The sequence below is a fragment of the Chenopodium album genome, chromosome 7 (genome assembly GCF_948465745.1).
Source record: "Chenopodium album chromosome 7, dcCheAlbu1.1, whole genome shotgun sequence".
Lineage (NCBI taxonomy): Eukaryota > Viridiplantae > Streptophyta > Magnoliopsida > Caryophyllales > Amaranthaceae > Chenopodium > Chenopodium album.
In genome coordinates, this window is record NC_137840.1 from 75,377,264 (window position 1) to 75,398,313 (window position 21,050).

The window sequence follows — 21,050 nt, forward strand, 5'->3', positions numbered from 1 at the left end:
ACCACCTTCATCAGCTCCCATAAAACCCATCAAAACCTTGAATTTCAAGAACTTTCTTGAAAGAAATGAATTCCCCTGCATCTCTTCCACCACTTACACCAACACCATCCCATCATCAAACTACCCATCTTCTTGAGATCAACCTGATCTCCGCCCAAAATCTCAAACCCCCTTCCACCAATCTCCGACGCCTTCAGACTTACGCCGTCGCATATATTGACCCCTCTCGCAAACTCCGTTCTCGCGTCGATCGTATCGGCGGCGAAAACCCTTCTTGGAATGACAAGTTCATTTTTAGGGTTTCCGATGAATTTCTCTTCTCCGATACTTCCTCCTTCACCGTCGATATCTTCGCCGTCGGTGTTCTCAAAGACGCGCTTCTCGGCTCCGTTAGGTTTCTCGTCAGTAATTGTCTCTCTCTTCATTCCGTCGGTGTTCCTTCTTTCGTCGCCGTCCAAATCCGACGTTCTTCTGGAAGGTTCCATGGGATTCTCAACGTTGGAGCAATGGTGATTGATGCGTCGTCGGAGTTAGGGTTTTCACTCGCCGGAAAATCGGCGATTGGTTACCGTGATTTCATGGGGGAAACTCATCATCGTCGCCGGAGAAATCATCACCGTCGTGGCGTTTCCGATTTCAGTTCCGGCAGCGAGTCATGCGGCGGTGACTCGGTTGATTACTCCGATGAGAGTGAGTCGACTGCGTCGAACTCATCTTCGGCTTCAACTTCGAATGTGTTGAAGGAGTTGAATGGGAGGAGAGAAATGGCGGGAAAAAGTAAGGGAGAAGGTGGTATGATCCTGTGTGGTTTAGGGTTTCAGAAGAAGATACATTTCAGTCCTACTGATCAAGATATCGAGGCTTTCGATGCGTTGGATCTCGAAACCGGTAGATGATGATGATGATGATGGACGGATGAGATTGAATCAGAGGGTTATGGTGGTATATCTATCCTTGATGAATTACTGCTCAAATAGGATATTAAGTTGCTTAATCTTTTTAATTAGAGTCCCAAAATTGAAATTTTATGTTGTTATTAATAAAAGTAGTCTCTTCACTTGTTGGTACTTCTTTAGCTTAAACAGATTTCATAGCCATTGGATAGATGTATCATGTATGTATATAACTATGTGCTTCTAATCTTTTGAGATGGTGATATATCTCAAGCTAATGTACTAAATATATTTGTTGCTTGTTCAATTGAATTGCTCCTTGAATTAGTCAAATGTTCCTAAAAAATTTTAAGTCATGCTTGATAGTGCTATTTATATAGTACGATGTCTTGTAAGAATGTAAGGATTCATATTAGTCGACCCTAAATCATTTTGAGACTAAGGCTTTGTTGTTGTTTTTTGCTTGATAGTGCTATTTCAATTTTCAATATGGAGGTACATTAAACTAATGTGGAGTATTTCTGGCATGGCCATGACCAATTGGCCATAAAGGCCCGTAATTCATGATTTAGTCCTATCCTCTACCTTGAACCTATTTTCCTCACCCTTGGGCTCCCATCCTCCAATGTTTCCCTCTACACCATTTTGGTCTCGAGGCCTCGACCATCAGGCTCACTCGAGGCCTCGACCATCAGGCTCACTAGCCCAGGCAGGCCACCACAGTCACGCAAACCACCAGACATTGAATTGATTGCTGCTACATCAGTGCACTAGCCAAGCCTAGTCAATTGAGTACCATACTACCATGTTATAAGGTTGATGTCTGATGGTCTTAAGCCTGTTGTTGGCACATAGCAGTAGATGTAAAGAGTTGAAACTTGAAATAGCCCAATCCAAAAATGAAGGCCCTAAACAAGAAAAGGGTTTAGGAGCCAAACTCTTAAACTGAGACTGAGCTATGTACTGCACTCTTTTCTGACAATATGACAGTAGTAGTGGCTTAACCTCAACAAGTGAACAAGCTAAAAAGGTGAGCATAGCTGTTAAGCTGTTTAGTAGCCTCAGCTCAAACAGTGTCATGGTTAGTCTTAGAAACAGCTAGCACAGCCTGGATTGGCTGGCATGGCTCATCTGCTATACAATATACATGCATGACATCATAAAAATCAGTACAGTAATTCTTAGGATCTACTCCCGTTCATAGCCTTTTTTGCCTCCAAATTACAAGTACTTATCTTTCTACACACAATTTCAGATCTTTCTGTGGGATTGTAACTAGTGAATTGATCTGGGTTTACATTTATTTGCAAATTTAAAATTTAATCTTTTTCTACTCTATACTTCTATAGTCTATACAATTTACAACTGCAGAATTTTGTGAGGTAACATTACTCCATATACTTAAATTTCGATTTTTTGAAATATCTATGTATCATACGCACTTCAAGAGGTTCCACGTCGTGATGGTAGGATTAACTTCACTACGGAGTATTTTTTTTAAGAGTACTCTATTATGTGGTTGTCTCTAATGTGAAAAACAACTTACATATAGACATACAATAAAAAAAAAAAAAAAAAAGGCTTTAGCAGTACAAGATAGGTTTATTAAGCTAGTTTTCATCGATCAACTTGCAATTTCAGTCAGAATGTACAACTTCCATTCACTGCTTCACATGAATTTACAGCAATAAGGCAAATCATCTTCACATAACTTGGCCATGTTTTTATTCTTTCGAATGAAGATCAGAGTTCTTATACTACGTGAAAAAACGTCTCTGAAATGAAATTAAAAGCCATAGTAATGAATAATGATATTGTTTGGTACGAGTGCAATGCATTCATACATTATGTACATTACTCTTACCAATTTACCTTACATAATGAAAGTAGTTATTAATGTCTTTAAAAGTCTACATCAAAATCTCAGTTATTTACATAAGAAGTGAAGTATGTTCACTTTAAATGCAAAGATACATAAATTATCATAAACATGAATTTATACTTGATAGGTAAAGCTAGGAGTTTACCCTATCTATACAAAATTTATAAATATGTCATGTACGTACTGTAAACTCAATAAATCAACCTTCTGACTTCATAAATGGACGGGGATTGATTGATTGTGTTTTGATTATTGGGGATTTGTTGGCTACGTTAAATTGAATTGGAGGAAAAATATGTTCTTGCAAATTGCAATTCAGATATGTCTTACAATAATTTTGTCATTGAAATTGTTAAAGGACCATCTCAACCACCAAAAGCTTAAGCTGATGGTTGAGGCCCAGGAATATGTTTTATACTCTATCACGCCCCCTCACACGAGAGCCCGTTTGGGCTAGAAGTGTGGATGCAGCATGGGCCCTCCTCGTACCCAGCGCTTAATATTCCACTTGAAAGTGGGGGGTGGATGAGATTCGAACCCGTGACCTTTATATCACGTTGGCTCTGATACCATGTTAAAGGACCATCTCAACCAAAAGCTTAAGCTGATGGTTGAGGCCCAAGAATATGTTTTATACTCTATCAGAAATCATTGTTTTAAGTAGCTATAAGTCGATCATCAAAATGTGTAATTTGATTTGCTGTACTTACTCTTGGAAATCTCTTCATAAGAATTAGCATTTCTTTAAAATTTATTATGTAACTTCGTATTATATAAGTAAAAATATATGAACTTGTCAGACTTGTATACTCCGTATTAGTTATCTGTCTTCTCTAATTTTTCTATATAATTGGATAATAGTTCATAGGTTACTTATATTTTTATCAGTGTTATACTCTTATATAATACAGAGTAATAAATAAATAATAAAGTTAAGGTCATATAAGTAACACGAAGTACAGAGTTTAATTTTCCATTAGTTGAATTTATATCTATCATTAGTGGGTGACATTGAAGATCTTTCAGATCATAGAAAGTGGATGAGCCAAATTGCATGGCAATTAAGCTGGGAGTACAGTCATAATGTATAATTTACCAGTATGTTTACTATTTTACGAATAATAAAAATAGACCCACCAACAAAATTTCGAAGTGTCAACATCCAAAATCAACTTAAAGGGTATAAAAAGAAGGATCATTCAAGTGCAACAAAAAATGATAAAAGGTGCATTCTCGATATTATAGTTGGTTTTTAATTGAATGCAAGTACACTCAATCTTTACGACAGTAGCATTACCCATTTCTATCTTTTGTACTACCCACCATTTTTATAGGAAATTTTGTCAATAACTACCAATTAAATCACGTGTTTTGAAAACAACTACCTATTAAAAAAGTTTTTTAAAAGAACTACCATAAAGTTGTAAAAAGTTTAAGTAGCACTATCACTCTAACAATTTTGACTAGAATCTCTTATATTTGAGTCTCATTTTTTTATCACTTTTTACCTTTATGAAGAGTAATTTAGTCAATTTAGATGATGATTTTATAAGGTAAATGTAAAAATTAAAGTGGAACCTACATGCCAAATATTCTACTTGGAATTATCAGAGTGGTAGTACTACTTAAACATTTTACAACTTTGTGGTAGTTCTTTTAAAAAAAAAAATTAATAGGTAGTTGTTTTCAAAACACGCACTTTAATTGGTAGTTCTTGAAAAAATATTTTTATATTTTGTTAACCTAATATTGCTTCTTTCTTTTTTTTAAAAAAATAAAATAAAATTTTGATAACATAGACAATAGCAAATAAACTATTTGCATTATGTTAATGGAACGTGTGATTTTGATTAGGTAGTAAGCAGTATTAAGCACTGTATAATTTGTATTGATCCAACTTGAAGATTACGTGCAACAAAGAACTACTCTCAAAGACAATGGTGAGAAACTAGCTTAGCTTAAGAGATTGAACATGGCCGGCCAAGCTAGATGGTTCAATTATTAATTAAATCTAGTACAAGAATACATACCAAGATTGATTAGGGTTTGAATATACGAAGTATAAGAGAACATAAGATTTAGAACGTACATTAAGATCAAAAATAGAATACACTTTAAAGTTTAAACTACTCTATAGTTACTCCGGTTAGTTCAATCTTTATGTCCTACTCAAAAGGATAAAACCATACGGGTGTGGTAAATTACCAAAAGTTATTTATTTATTTAAATTACTCAACATGACCCTAAACAACAAAACCTAACATTTAGAATCAAAAAATTAATAATAACTGGTGGCAGCATGGAAAGCTCTAATGATCAAGATCGAAGACCACTTTGTAATTGGCTACAAAGAAAAAGCATCATCTAAGATATGGAAGTAGGTCAATACCCCTGATTTTGCCTACAACTCAAAGTGACCCAACATCACCAATTCATTTTTATTTTTAATGTTTCTAAATTTTTCTCAACAAACAAATAAGTGCAAAACCTTTTTAGTTTTTAGTACTCTAAACACTACAACTTTGCATGTGGTGCTTTTCTAAAGGCCCACGCTTAAACGTGCATCCACCAATAAGCTAGTGCATTTCCCCCCTCTTTTTCTTCCTTTTTTTTTTTATAATATATATATATTTTAAAAAATAAAATAAAAAATTTGTAGAATATAAAAATCTTCGTACAAAGTATATGCTTGCCCTCTATACTAAGCATTGGAACCTTTTTTTTACTTTTATATTAAGGCATGCATCAATGCATGCATAATTTCTTTCTCCTTAACCATTTTTTTCTTTTTGTCCAAGACCATGGAAATTTGTATTTAGAGTAGGGTTAATCTTGATATAACCTAGTTTCATTGTCATCCACTACTTCATGAATTGAAATGCAATCATTTTATGGCGAACTAATAAGATTTCACTGAGAAAAGTAGGTTAATTTTAGTTTTTTGATAGTTTTGCAAAGTAATTCGAAAGTACCAAGTGAGTTGGAGTTAACGATCTCAAACCCGAAGACTTCAATTTATTAATTAGCACAATTTATGAGATGCATGAAAATGTTCTAGTTCATCCACTGTAAATAACACATCTTTAATGAATAGAGCGAGATTATCTCACATGTTAATTGATGAATAGTGGGTAAATGACTAAATGCATACATCATATCGAAACTATTTGGTAAATAACAAAGTAACAAGGTCTATATATTATAATAGTCTAATACATCAGCGACAAATCTATCGACCATGAATGAGCAACACACAATATTATGCTAGTATAAATTCTTTTCCAATATAATGGCAATGTTGTACATGAATAATTAAACAACGACCTAAGCCAAGCAATATGCAATCCCATCACTATCATAGATTGATGAAAGTGACGATGATCTCTCAAATTGGACAAATCTCACATTACCTTAGTTTACGTCCAAATTCAAATAATTAAAATAAAAAATAAAAAAAGGCACAAATTAATCGTGAAGGGTCGGCGCGTCTTTACTACTTGTATATAAGACTACGTATCCAAAACTTTTTGGCTTAGCACAAGTAGTTGAATTAGGAGAAAGAATGACAACCATGCATGATAATAATACTTTACAAATTTTTAAATGGAGTATATTATATTCAAGACTATATTAAATACATATATAATTATTAAGTAGAAATAATTTGATGTGCAATAAATTAAATTAATGTGTGACAGTATAGCCTTGTTGAAAAAGTGAAGAAAGGCATAAATGGTGGTTAGTAGTATAGAATACTAGCTAGCTCATCAATGGTGATAGTACGTCTTTAATTAGGTGAAAAGTGAGGTCAGTATCTAATTTGGTTTTCTTTGTCAAAAGTAATTGCTCATTGCAAAGTGAAATCTGTTTTTTGCTACTTTAAGAGTAGACATTTCTAAACTTAACTATTTGATGGATTGAGTGTTTTAGTATTGTCATCTCTATGTTGTTACTTGATGAGTTGTTTAATATGTGACAAGTTAAGGTTATTGCTTGTGGCGGTAATTTTTTTTTTTTTTTTTTAAAGTATTAATTATGTATTCGATGTTTGGTGTGTGGATTTATTTACCCTTTCTCTTGATTGATCGAGTTGAGTAATTGAGTTATGCATGGGTCATGGACTCATGGTGGATTTGTATTTTGTAATATATGACCTTAAGTTCATGTCCACAAATATATACTCGTTGCTACTCTTATATATACACACACGTTTGCCAATATACGGGTGCATGTACGTAGTTTAGCGAGCATGGTCGTATACTCGTATTATACTCCATTACTTGTAGCCTTGTAGGCATCATGTACAATAACAATGAATTTTTGGTATATGTATGAATGAACTAAGCAATTAAGTACTATCAAACCCTAGAAAAATTTACTGCAAAATAATTTAGTTAGAATAATAATGAAATTAATTTCATGTTCACATAAATCACATTGTTAAGTTGATTAACACGTTTTAATTTAAGAAACCCAACCACACATTTCAATTATTGGACACTAATCAAGTTTGTGGAACCCTTTTCCTACAGAAAAATTTTAATATAATTAAGACATTGGGTTCAAAAATAAATGTAACAATTGAATTTTATCTCTAGTAAGAATCAAGAGATAGACTTGATTTATTTTTTTTTTATTTTATTTTTTTTGAATAAGAAATTGACTTGATTTAAGAATTTGCCAAATCTAAAATTTAATACGGAGTAGTTTTCTGAGATATATTTATACTTCAATTTGTATTGAGAACTTTTGTAATTAAGGTTTTTCTCCTTTACTTATTTATCCAATATATAAGCTTCAGTAAAAAAAAGTCATTTTTTTTAGCAAATATAAGAAAAGATACCCAAAAAAAAAAGTGTACACAAACTTCCAAATAGTAATTGTGAATTCACAAGCAGGAGTTTTCCAAGGAACAACATTTTAAATGAGGATTATAATTTTTTATCATGATTCAACATTTTAAAGTCATGATTAAATACTTTAATTAGTGATCATTCACTCATTTGGTAGATGAGAACAGTATTTAAGGATGTAGTACTTTCGAGCTTTCTCTAGGAGTAGGAAATTAGAAACTTCTTTAATTGACGATTTGGCACAACTTGAATAGTTTTACCCCATTTTCCTAACTAAGCTAGCTAGAGCTATTACTTTTCCCTCTTTCTTTCTAAAGTAGTAACCCTAGTTTAACCCCTTGGGTCCCTCCGAAAATTATTACTTCGTAGAAACCTTATATATTACGGATTACTTACACTACAAAAAAAAAATAAGAATAGGCAACATTTAAGATTGCAACACTTACAGAAATGTTACTCATAATAATCTAACGCAACAATACTTATTTGTTACCTTGAACTAAAGTAACAGAAAAAAAAAAGTGTTGTTCTATACTATATAAGGCAACAGTCGCTTAAAGTGTTACCTTTTTCTTGTCTAAGACAACAAATATAATAATTGTTGCATGAAAAGAAAACAATAACAAAACTATTGTTTGAAAAATGTAACATTAATATCTATGTTGCCATCTATAGCAACATTTATATTAAAATGACAATATATATATATATATATATATATATATATATATATATATATATATATATATATATATATATTTTTTGTCATTTTAATATAAATGTTGCTATAGATATATATATACATGAGCAAGTTTGGTAGAGTTGGTGGGGAACTCACCTTGTGACTTTGAGGTCACAAGTTCGAGTCCTACCAACTACTAAATGTTTGGGAGTGACAACATTTTTGAATTATCTTCTTAGATGACAACATTTTTCATTTGTTGTCTTTGTTAAAGTGTTGCCTTATGTATCATTTTACCTAAGCTTTCAAAATTGTTGCCTTTGAATAAAAATGTGTTGCCTTATGAATAGACAACGGGTGAACGGGGGCATAAATTACGCCTCATATGTGTTGTCTTAGCTACAAGGCAACACTTTTTTTATATTAGACAATGGTTTTGCATTGTTACTTTTACTTTATTTTGTTGTAGTGTTATGTCAAAACTCCCTAGTAAGTAATTAGTAATAACAATTTTTGTTAAGATTTTATGAGATGCGAGAAAAATAATTATAAATAAAAAACAATAAAGAAAAATTCATGCATACATCCATAATCTAGGAAAATAAATAAATGTTCGTTCCTAAGAAAAACTAGAGTTTAAAGTTCAAAATAGAAACTTATTACAGAAATACTCACTCGATGTTATTACGAGTAATAGGTCATTTGAAGCCCTAAAATTATCGGGTATTTCAATTAAATTTAATTATTTTGTTTTAAATTAGAAGATTCCACATTACCACATCCATCCAAATTTGGTTTTGTCAATAGTCTTTTAGTAAAAAAAATTGTTTCAAAAAGAATATATAATTGTTTGGTTATGAATTACGTAGTGTTTATTTTAGCATATGCTAATCGCATATGTTCTATTCCTACCCTATTTCGCTTTACATTGACACCTCCTTATATCATGTTCTTACAAAGAAAAAGGAAAAGGCCAAAGAGTAAAAATTAAATTAAAGAAGAAAAATTATAAAGCATGTTGCGACGTGTAACGTTTATGCTCTTAAAGTAAGGTTAGAGTTTTCATTAGCTGTCTAATAAATTATATTTTCCTTAACGTCACTTTGTTAGAATTAGGACAATCTTTCGTAATTCGGAGGAGCCTAATTTATTGGCATTTATCACTTATTAGGTCATTTTTTCTGGTATATATCAATGTATGTATAAGTATATATAACCAAAACATTTTAACTCTATGCATTTTAAAATCTACATTTTAATTGATAGATAGCTAATCATCTCTAAAATGTCATGTTTCATATTGTGTGTTGTCCATACTGAATAAGGGTCTGTTCATATTTACTGAACCGAGCTGAACTGAATTAAACTGAAATGAATATTTTATGAGCTAGAAATACAAATTAGGATTTAGGAGCTGAACTAAACTGAACTGAACTGATTGGAGCTAAAATGAATTTGAAATTAAGCTGAAGTGAACAGACTATCGACTAAATTGTAATATAAGGTTGAGAAAGCTCTCTCTCATCCTGTAACCATATAAATTGGTTTTTAATTAAACGGAATTTATTAAACTTAAAATGGGTAACTTTTCTTGATGGATACAATTCAAGCCCGTCTTACACAAAGTTACTTGTAAACGGCAAAATTAGTATTGGCCTTAGCTTTCACTTTCCAAATTTCTTATTCGAGCAGAAGTAAGAGGAGGTTTCCCCATGTGGAAGGAGCTAGAGGTTTGGACGTTTGGTGAATGGTTACGAAATAATTAAATGTTTACCCTAAATATAAAATTAATGGTGTGTTTACTCAATTATTCATGACTACGTACGAGAATGTGAGAAAAGGATCGAACAAAATAGAGATGGATAGCATAATAGTGACAACTAAAATACTCCTAAAGACTTGATTACACTCCACGTAAGGTATTGATTTTTTTTTTTTTTCTCTTTTTCTAAAGTGCCCAATCATATAAACTCTTGAGGTGTACAAAGTACAAATAGTTTTAGTGTACCAATTACACTAAAGGTGTGCTACGTATGAGTTAGGGCATGTTCTCTTACGTTGAAGTTCAGTTCAGTTCAGTTTAGCCCCTAATTTCCTTCTCTTATAAAATATTCATTTCAGTTCAGTTCAGTTCATTTCAATTCAGTTCAGCTGAGTTTAGTCAATGAGAACATGCCCTTACTCAATATTTTATTATGTAGGAGTAACTTATTTTATATGATTTTTCTAAACATAAGTTCTAATAAGTACAATCACAACTATTGTATGTCTTAATAAGTTAAGATACATACATTTAAATAAAAGATTAATTTACTACTCTGTATATATATTTAAGTTCAGGAAAAAAGAAAAAAAAGTTGAATAGTTATGACTATGATTTTGTGAATAATGAAAGGATTATGTCTCACTCATCAATTAGGGAAAAACCTAGGATTAGAGATTAAATTATAAGCTCAATACCATGTGAATAATAAAAGGAGGGCTCACCCAAGTAGGGAGTCCTGACACTCATATACATAATAATTAATATAGAGTAATGTTGTACAATTACATGAATGACCTTAGGGTTACACAATTAGATTTTTATATCAGTTAATTTCTTAAATACTTCGTATTATTTTAATGATTTAATGAGCTTCCCGTGAGTAGACTTTGATTGGATTAGTATATTTACTATATTAGTCATCCTATAGACTAATGGACCTATTCTCGAATGCTCAATAGTTGATATTGCTTCACAATAATAAAAAATCGTTTTACTATTGTAAAGTAGAAGAGTGGAAAGGGCGGCTTATATACCTTATCTGTCGAACAATAGTTGCAAGTTTTTGGTTGATGGAAATATATGTATAGTTTTGGTTTCATTGAGTGTTTGAATTTAATCTTTGTCCTAAGGTCAAGCTTGGAATATTGCTTAAAATACATGAGATATTGCCTTTTCTTGCAAAAACAAGGAACAAAATTTTCTTAACAAATTAAAATCCGAATAATATTTTGTTGAAAACCTAGGCAAATTATAAATATAAAAGTAAAAGTAATACTACATTCGATTTTATTAGTTGTAACTTTGAGGCATTATTTATGAGATATAAAATATTTCAAAGTTGCAATTAAAAAAATCGGAGGTAGTATTTTCTTTACAACATACTTCTTCTGTGCCTATTGTTGGTTTTCTTTGGCATATTTCATGAAAGAAAAATGGTCAAAAGCATAACCAACAAAAAAGAATGGATAAATTATAATTTTAACAAGTGTCCCTTGTGTCTATCCTATTAGTACCATATATACAAAAAATAGATAGATTCAATACGTTAAAAAAATTCAATAGAAAAACTTACAAATCAAATTATTAGCCATCCTATTTCAAAATTAGTCAAATCAAGGATTGCACTTTTTTTTTATACACAAATTAGCTCATCAATTAACTTTTAAATTTAGATATAAAAGAAAAGGATTGATATAGCTTACCATAAAGTATTATCTAATCCCAATTCAAATTAGCATATCTTAACAAAATTGCCTTAAACGTTGATACTTAAACTAGACTACACTAAAAATAAAAATAAAAATCGAAATATAACGGGAAGATTTCCCTAAAAATTGTTGAATTGTAAATTAATTCTCTATTTGCGTTGGTCTAAAAACTTATTCCCACAATATTGTCCACGTAAGTTTGGTAGTTTTTTTTTTTTTTTTTTTTTGCAAAGAACCGCTAACGGTGATAGCGGTTCTATACTTATAAAACCGCTAATGTCGTTAGTGGTTCTTGTATTTGGTTGTTGTATAAGAAAACTTCACAAGTTAAAACTTAATATAAGAACCGCTAATGACGTTAGCGGTTTTATAACAAGTATAGAACCGCTATCACCGTTAGCGGTTCTTAGTAAAAAAAATTAAAAAAAAAAAAAAAAAAAAAAAAAACACCAAACCTTTTTCCAATCCTACATGGACAATATTATGGGAATAAGTTTTTAAACCGACGCAAATAGGGAATTAATTTACAATTCAACAATTTTTATGGAAATCGTTCAATATAACGAAGTACGATATATAAGAAAGACTACATAATTTTTTTTTTTACAAGCATTTTATTTATTTATTTTTTATTTAATAGGAGTATAGTTTTACAAAATTAAGATAAATGGACAAAAAGTGGATACAATTGGTTCTCTCCCAATTAAAAAAAAAAGCATAAAAAGCTCACATATCTAGAGTTACAACTTGTAACTTGAAATACAACACAAACACACAACACCACCCTTTCCTTGCAATTTTCTCTCTCCTCAAATTTCATTTGGTTGGGTGTTGTTTTTGGTGTGTGAGCACCAAAACCGCCTTTCCCGTTGCATTCTATATTACGCCTCTCGTTTTTTTTGTTCAACTCAACTCAATTCTTTCAACCTATAAAAATTAACCAAATTTCTCAAATCATAAAACGCCAGAATTTTCTCTCTTCTTCATCCTTCTTTTAACAGAGACAAGTTTTCGTCTTTGTTTTATTTTACAACTATTTTATTTTTCCTGCTAATTTTTCACTTTTAACCTTTTCAATTTCTTTTAAATTTCCTACATTTTCTTCCTAAATAACCCCCATTTGCTTGTTTCCTCTGTTAAATCTGGAAATTTCTGGTAAATCTTGGTGTACCCATTACATAAGAATTCTTGTCTGTGTTCTTGAGCTTCGGGAAAATAAATTATAAATTCAAAAATTTTAAAAAATATCTCTATTTTCCCATCAAGGTATTGTCTTTTTCTTGTAATTTAAATGCCATTTCATTTTATTATTATGGGATTTGTTTGTTACTGTTCTTCATTATTTTCCGATTTCTGGGTGGTATTGATTTTTTATTTTTTATTTTATTTTTGTTCATAATAATGTTGTTGAATCGTATCTTTTGGCTTGATTAAACATGTTAAACAGTTGTTTCATTGAAATTTCTGGTGATTTGTTATTTGTATAAATTGTTGCTGTTAGCTTTATACTCTAATTATTTGTTAGTTATACCTAACATTTTATTGTTATTATTCAACTATCATTTTGTGGAGGTTCAATTTTTGGTTTCAATGTTTAAAAGTTTGCAGCTTTTTCAAGAAATTACATGTGGTTTTCAGTTTAATGTGGGATTATTGAAGATTTGAATATGTCCACCTGATGTATTTTGGGTATTTGGGTTTGTTTAAGCTGAGATTAGCTTTTATTATTTTTGTTGATTTTGTTTGTACAATCTTCAATCTTCATATTTGGAAAATTTAAATTCTAAGTTTTGCCTGATTATTAATCTCACTAAATAATTATATGCATTTGTTAATTATTATTGTAAATGCTATATACTTGTATGCTGCAAAGAGGATTCCTTGGCACTTTAGTGATTTAATGTTAGTTGTCATAGTTGTTGCTGCTGTTGGTTGCTTATTTGAGCATTGTGGTTGCTAAAAAACCCGAAAACTCGACCGGAATCATTGATTTTGATTTCGTTTTTGTTACATTTGTTTAAGGATTTCAAGATTATGGTGGAGTTGTCTTGAGAGCTGTTGCAGCTTTGCAGAGCTTTTGAAGTTCATGTAATTTGCAGTGTTTAGTATTTTTGTGGTTTAATTTTCCTTATGTATTTAGGTTAATCCTGTTCAAAATTTAATATTGTTGGTGCTATGAGTTTGTGGTTGCTGGAATGTTTTCTGTTTGTAGGTGAAATGAAATCAATGTGAGACTGTTTTCTGTGCAGGGCAATTTTATCCCAAAACTATGGATGGAAGGGATACATGGGTTAGCCATTATCACTATGGTTCTGTGTTAAACCCTGTCAAATTCGATTCCTTTTCGGAGGTTGATGATGAGGTAAACAAAGACATAGTGTCTGTAGACTCGATTCTTCCAGATGACTTGTTGGAGAGGATTCTGGCCTATCTACCTGTTGCCAGCATTTTTAGAGCTGGTTGTGTTTGCAAGAGATGGAACGATATAGTGACTTCGAAACGTTTTTTGTGGAATTTTTCTGTCCATGTTCTATCACATAAACCCTGGTATTTCATGTTTATCAGCACTGATGAATCTTTTGGGTATTCCTATGATCCTGGCCTTAAGAAGTGGTATGGCATTGACCTGCCTTACTTTGTTACCTCTAATTGGTTCGTTGCTTCCTCTTTCGGTCTTGTTTGCTTCATGAACAATGATAGCAGAAGTGAGCTCCATGTTTACAACCCCATCACCAAATGCAGCAAGAGGCTCATGGAGCCTCCAGGCATTAAATTCTCTGATTATACTGCCCTCACAATATCTGTTGATAGGACATCTCACAACTACAATGTCTCGATTGTGAAATCGAAACAAGTACCAGACAACTTCTACCAATGGGATCTCTCCATTCATATCTATAGCTCTGAAACAATGATGTGGGTGTCTCCACTCACGGAAGTTTTAAACGGGTGGAGAGCTGGTGATGAGTGTGTGATTTGTGACGGTGTTCTCTACTTTTTGCTCTACTCTACTGGTGGTGGAATGCCTGATAAACGCCATGGCTTGATCAAGTACAATCTCTCAAGCCGCTCACCCCGTGGCTTGTTGATGAGGAATTTTATCCCAGCCCCTTGCCCTTTAACGTGTGGTCGATTGATGAACCTCAAGGAGAAGTTGGTGATGGTAGGAGGGATCGGGAAACAGGATCGTTCTGACATAATCAAAGGGATAGGGATTTGGGTCTTAAACGGAAACGAATGGCAAGATGTAGCTCGGATGCCACACAAGTACTTTCAAGGTTTTGGAGAGTTCGATGATGTATTCGCTAGTAGCGGAACTGATGATCTGATATACATCCAGAGCTTTGGTGCACCAGCCTTGCTTTTGTTTGACATGAACCTAAGGCAATGGAAATGGTCACAGAAATGTCCTGTTACAAAGAGGTTCCCTCTTCAGCTTTTCAATGGTTTTTGCTTTGAACCTAGGCTTGAAGTTTCTCCTTAATGTTGGGGAACTTTAGTTATTTGCTTTTACTACTACTAGTATCTCTCAACCCCACCAAAAAAAAACCTGTTTTTCATTTGTCATTTGGTTATGATAACATCTATCTTTCAGAACAGTGCATAACAAAACATACCAGCTGGAAAAATGTCTGCATCCCCCCCAAAAAAATTTGTTTACTTTTAAATCTTTTGCAATCAACAGCTGAGCTCAAGTACAAGTTCTGATCACCTAGGGATTGAAATTCAAAAAAAAAAAAAAAAAAAGTAAAATTTTTCACTTTTTCCTTTTATTAATTATGTCTTTTTGTGTTTGTGCCATAAGTATAACAACAAATTGGTTGTTTTTATACAGTGCTGCAGACAAAATTGTCCTAGCTTTTACTTTTTTTTTTTTTTTCAGTAATGAAGAAGACATTATTTTTTTGAGTAATATAGTATGAAATACTATGTTTGTTGTATACAAAAAATTATGATTATATAGGTTGTCCTTTTATGTTTTGGTTGGTTGTGAGCAAATATTTGAGTTGATTTTACTGATAATGGTAGAAAATATGTTTGTCTTGAGGGAAAAAGGTGGTGATATTTGAAGCTAATGCTTAGCTAGTTTCAGCAATCTTTGGAAGGCCCAAATCCAAGATTTTGAAAGGTGGTGCAACTGCCTTGAGATGGGTTTTTGGGGATTGAGGTTTCTTTATTTTTTTGGTGGTTTTGTCTTTCCTAGGAAGGGGAAAGGGACTTTAAAGTCAATATAATGGAATGGCCCTCCATGCCTATCTAGTTTTTACTTCCAATTCTTAGCATCAATTATTATGTCTTTGAATAAACTTCATATACAACTATGCATACAACATAGTTGTTGGCTGAATTATTCTATCCAAATACTACTATTACTTCATCCATTTGGGTTTAGTCCCGTTTGGTAATTAGCTGGTTTTATTACAGTAGTTTGTAAAAAATGCCGGGTAAAATTAGCTAGTAATTTTTAGCATTTTGTTATTTGAACATGTGAAATGACATACAAGTATATAGGGTAATATGGATGTAAAGTTGTCACTTGGTTAAAACTCATAACCATCTAACCTAAAATACTCCATTTTTTATTTTTCCCATTGTTTAGAGCACAACAAACTCGTTGATCCAACTCCTAACCAAACGACCGAAATAGTAAATTTATGCAGTCAACACTCTAAATTGGCCAAATCGGCACATTTTGATTCAAATACTCTTAACCAAACAAAGCCTTATATGAACATTGCTTGTTCTAGTTATACAATCAACGTGACAATCAAAGTCAGATTGAAGTAATATGCTGTATGAATTACAACATTATTGTATCGAAATTGTAGAACGACAAATGTCAATCTACAACCACTTTAGCCTTTCAATGATCTTAACCTACGAAGTTATAAAACTAACCTAATATCAACATAAATTCATAACAATAAATATATAGATGGCTATAGTATATACTTCTTCAATTGAATCCTCACTTTGTTGGAATGTAGAAAGTTGATGGTACAAGTGTACAACCTTTTTCTTCTTTATTAATTGTTTTTTGGGTAATGTTTGATTAGTGTAATTAGGACTAGGACCACAAACATCCTATAGTAGTGGGGAGATTGGGAATGCATGCCATTGCTCTTTTCCACTTTCTATTAACATATTCATGTCAGCTGGGAGATGTCTATACCTTAAGGCATGTGCCCTCCTTTTAATTATTTGTTAAAATAATTTTTAAAACATCCTAAAAATATTAAACCAATAAAAGTACTAGTTCTAATGTTGTGGCCTTTAAATTGTAGGGTAGTGTCCCAAATATGCAAGCTGAGGTGTTTTCTGGCAATGTTAAGTTGCTATTTAGGGTTAATATTGCCTCCCCTACAATCATCTAAGGCTGCTATACATTTTGCCTTTTGTTATTAAGGCCCTGTGGTCCTTTTAATCATGTGAATGTCTGTCTTTTATAAATACTACCTAGGTTTTTTAGGCAACTATCAATAGTTATCACCCTTTGGTTATGTCATGCTCGGTTTGCTATATATGCAACTGTGGTCCTCGCGGATTTAGAAATTTTTAAATGGAAATCTTAATTATTGAATTCTTGTATGTTCTTTTCAGCTTAATTAGTTCGGTTTAGTTCAATTCTAATCAGTCTAGTTCAGTTCAACTCCTAACTTCCTTCTCTCATAAACAATTCATTTCACCTCTATTCTATTCTGTTCAGTTCAGTTAAGCTCCCATCAATTCAGTTCAGTTCAGTTCAGCGGCTTCAGCCCAATTCAGTTCAGTTCAGCGGCTAAATCAGAACATGCTCAACTTGACAATTGGTCCAACTTGACAATTTTTCTATATTTAAAACATTGTTCGATAAATGATTTTTTTTGTTGGCTATTTCATTAAATTTTGACTTGTAGCTTTTTATTATGATCTGATAGTCAATGTATGTGTTTTGTAATTGACTTTTTACTTGGCTAAAAGGCAATGTATGTTAACCTAACTTTACTGTTAGAGACTTGAGATATCAAAAAATATATTTGTCTTTTATCAAACACATATATAACCAATATGAAAAATCGAAGCAAACAAAAACTAGCCAAACCAGTCAAGACTCAAGAGATGCAAAACAAGGCCTAAATTTAAGTGGATCATGTAAAATTCATTTTTTTATTTAAAATGTCCAAACCTAAGAAGTACCTTTTCCCTCTTTTTTATAGTTTGTTCCTAGATGGGGCATATATTAAGAAATTTGAAGGAGAAAGAGATAGAAAATTATTTTTTACCTATGGGTAGATGGCAGAAGTTAAACTCAAGTTACCCAATTTTCACCTCTTACCCCAAATTGAAAATATTAAAAAAAAATTCCAAAATTTTATGGGCCTGACTATATCAGAAGTTCTAAAATTAGCATCCAAATCTAGATCTTGCAAATGTTGCAATAATCATATTAATATTCAAGCACCAGTAATATTACACAAAGACATTGGAGTTTCAAAATCATGGGTTTAAGTGGTCATGTTAGCCTGTTTAGAGTAGATTCTCCTTGTTTGATTTGGTAGAATTAGCTAGTTTAGTCAACTGGCATAATTAGCAATTTTCACAAATGGTTGATGTTAGTCCTACAAATCAAATGTTGGTACCCTAATCCCTCAAATCACAATCAATTCTTCTACAAAGCCTAGAATTCTCTAATCCCTTTACATATAAACTGCCAAATTAGGAAACAAAAAAAAAAAAAAAAAAAACTTGCAATTAAAAAAAAAAAAAAAAAAAGGGAAAGCAACCTCAAATCAGCCATAAAGGGAAAGAGGAAACCAAATGGAAATTTTAAATATCAATCAAAAAATGTACCCATCAGTCACCATATTCATCTATTGAAAGCTCCGCTGGTTAAAATAAAATGACATTGATCTTATATAATGAATTATAAAAGAAAATTAATATATCAACTTTTGAGATCTTGTTAGTTTCATCTAAATATATATTTTTAAGATTTTAACTTTTTTTTTTCTTTTTATATGAAAGATATTTATGGTCAAGATGTACAAGAAAAACTATGTAAAAGCAAAGTGAATTGGGTGGGTGGAACCATCTAATTTGTCTTTAAACTGTCAATTTACCGATTTACAACTTGCACAAATTTTATTAACTCAAGCCTACCACGAACATTTATAACAATATATAATGATCATATATGGTTCCAAACGGTATTATATGACCCCGAGATGTATCTCCTAAAATCACAAGTCATTTCGACACCTGGCCCAAAATCTCCAAAATTTCTCAAAAAGCGTGGATAATAAAAATTTTATTGTGGAATTTTTTGACTTTTTTTTCGCCCGAAAATAAAAATTGCCAAAATGTTTACCATTGGCCCTAATACCCTCCAAGAGTCCAATTGGGTGGGTTGAATCATCCAATTTGCCTTTCAACGGTCAATTTACCGATTTACAACTTGCATCGATTTCATTAACTCAAGTCTACCACGAACATTTATGATAACATATAATCATCATTAATGGTTCCAAACGGCATTGTATGACCCTGAGATGTATCCCCTAAAATCTCATTTCTTTTCGACACCGGGCCCCGAAACCTTTGAAATTTCTAAAAAAAACATGGATATAAAAATTGCCGAAATTTTTACCATGGTCCCTTATACTCCCCGGGAGTCCAATTGGGTGGGTGGAATCATCCAATTTGCTTTTAAACAGCCAATTTACCGGTTTAGAACTTGCACCGATTTCATTAACTCAAGCCTACCAAGAACATTTATGACAACAATTAATGATCATATATGGTTCCAAGCAACATTATATGACCCCGAGATGTATTCCCAAGAATTTTATGACTTTTAGACACCGGTACCCGAAGACTCCAAATTTCTTAAAAAGAGTGGATATTCGCCTTTAATTTTTGAATTTTTTGACTTTTTTTTTCGCCCGATAATAAAAATTGCTGAAATGTATACCATGGTCCATAATACCCTCCCGGATTCCAATTGGATAGGTGGAACCATCAAATTTGCCTTTAAACGACCAATTTACCGATTTACAACTTGTACCGATTTCATTAATTCAAGCCTACCACGAACAATTATGACAACATATAAAGATCATATATGGTTCCAAACAGCATTATATGACCCCGAGATGTATCCCCAAAAATCTAAAGGCTTTTTGACAACGGGCCCTAAAACCTCCAAAATTTCTCAAAAAGCGTGGATCTTAGCCTTCAATTTTGGAAATTTTTTAATTTTTTTTGCCCGAAAATAAAATTTGACGAAATATTTACCATGGTCCCTAATACCCTCCGGGGGTCCCATTGGGTGGGTGAAACCATCCAATTTGCCTTTAAACGACAAATTTACCGATTTACAACTTGCAGTGATTTCATTAACTCCAGCCTACCACGAACATTAATGACGACAACATAATGACAACATAAAATAATCATATATGGTTCCAAACGGCATAATATGACACAAAGATGTATTCCCTAGAATTTCAAGACTTTTCGACACCGAGTCCCGAAACCTTCAAAATTTCGCAAAATGCGTGGATATTAACTTAATTTTTGGAATTTTTTTTGACTTTTTTCTCTCGGAAATAAAATTTTCCAAAATGTTTACCATGGTCCCTAATATTCTTTGGGAGTCCAATTAGCTAGGTGGAACTATCCAATTTGCTTTTAAACGGTCAATTTACCGGTTTACAACTTGCACTGATTTTTTTAACTCAAGCCTACCACGAACATTTATGACAACATATAATTATCATATATGGTTCCAAACGGCATTATATGACCCCGAGATGTATTCCTTAAAATCTCACGGACTTTCGACACCGGGCCTCGAAACCTCCAAAATTTCTCAAAAAACGTGGATATTAGCCTTAAATTTTGGAATTTTTTGACTTTTTTTCGCCTGAAAATAAAAATTGGCGAAATGTTTACCATGGTCCCTAATATCCTCCGCGAGTCCAATAAGGTGGGTGTAACCATCCAATTTGCCTTTAAATGGTGAATTTACCGGTTTACAACTTGCTCCGATTTCATTAACTAAAGCCTACCACTAACATATATGACAACATATAAGTATATAACGATCATTTATGGTTTAAAATGGTATTATATGACCCCGAGATGTATCCTCTAAAATCTCTAAGTTTTTCGACACCGGGTCCTGAAACCTCAAAAATTTCTAAAAAAACGTGGATATTAACCTTTAATTTTGGAATTTATTGACTTATTTTTGCTCGAAATAAAAAATTTCAAAAATATTTACC

General features: G+C 32.3%; 1 protein-coding gene and 1 pseudogene across 3 annotated transcripts; both read left to right on the forward strand.

The window, feature by feature from the left end:
* On the forward strand, nt 1–1,057 carry LOC145638592 (uncharacterized). Its single transcript, XM_081689580.1, has one exon. It carries the CDS (start codon nt 66–68, stop codon nt 894–896), a length of 831 nt encoding a protein of 276 aa, XP_081545706.1. The 5' UTR covers nt 1–65; the 3' UTR covers nt 897–1,057.
* Nucleotides 1,058–12,443: 11,386 nt separating this feature from the next.
* Nucleotides 12,444–15,424, forward strand: LOC145638593 (F-box/kelch-repeat protein At3g61590 pseudogene; annotated as a pseudogene). Of its 2 annotated transcripts, XR_014114673.1 has the most exons (3): nt 12,444–13,050; nt 13,807–13,872; nt 14,034–15,424. The product of XR_014114673.1 is annotated as an F-box/kelch-repeat protein At3g61590 pseudogene, transcript variant X2 (transcript). The 2 variants fall into 2 exon arrangements; XR_014114672.1 differs by lacking the exon at nt 13,807–13,872.
* Nucleotides 15,425–21,050: the final 5,626 nt, after the last annotated feature.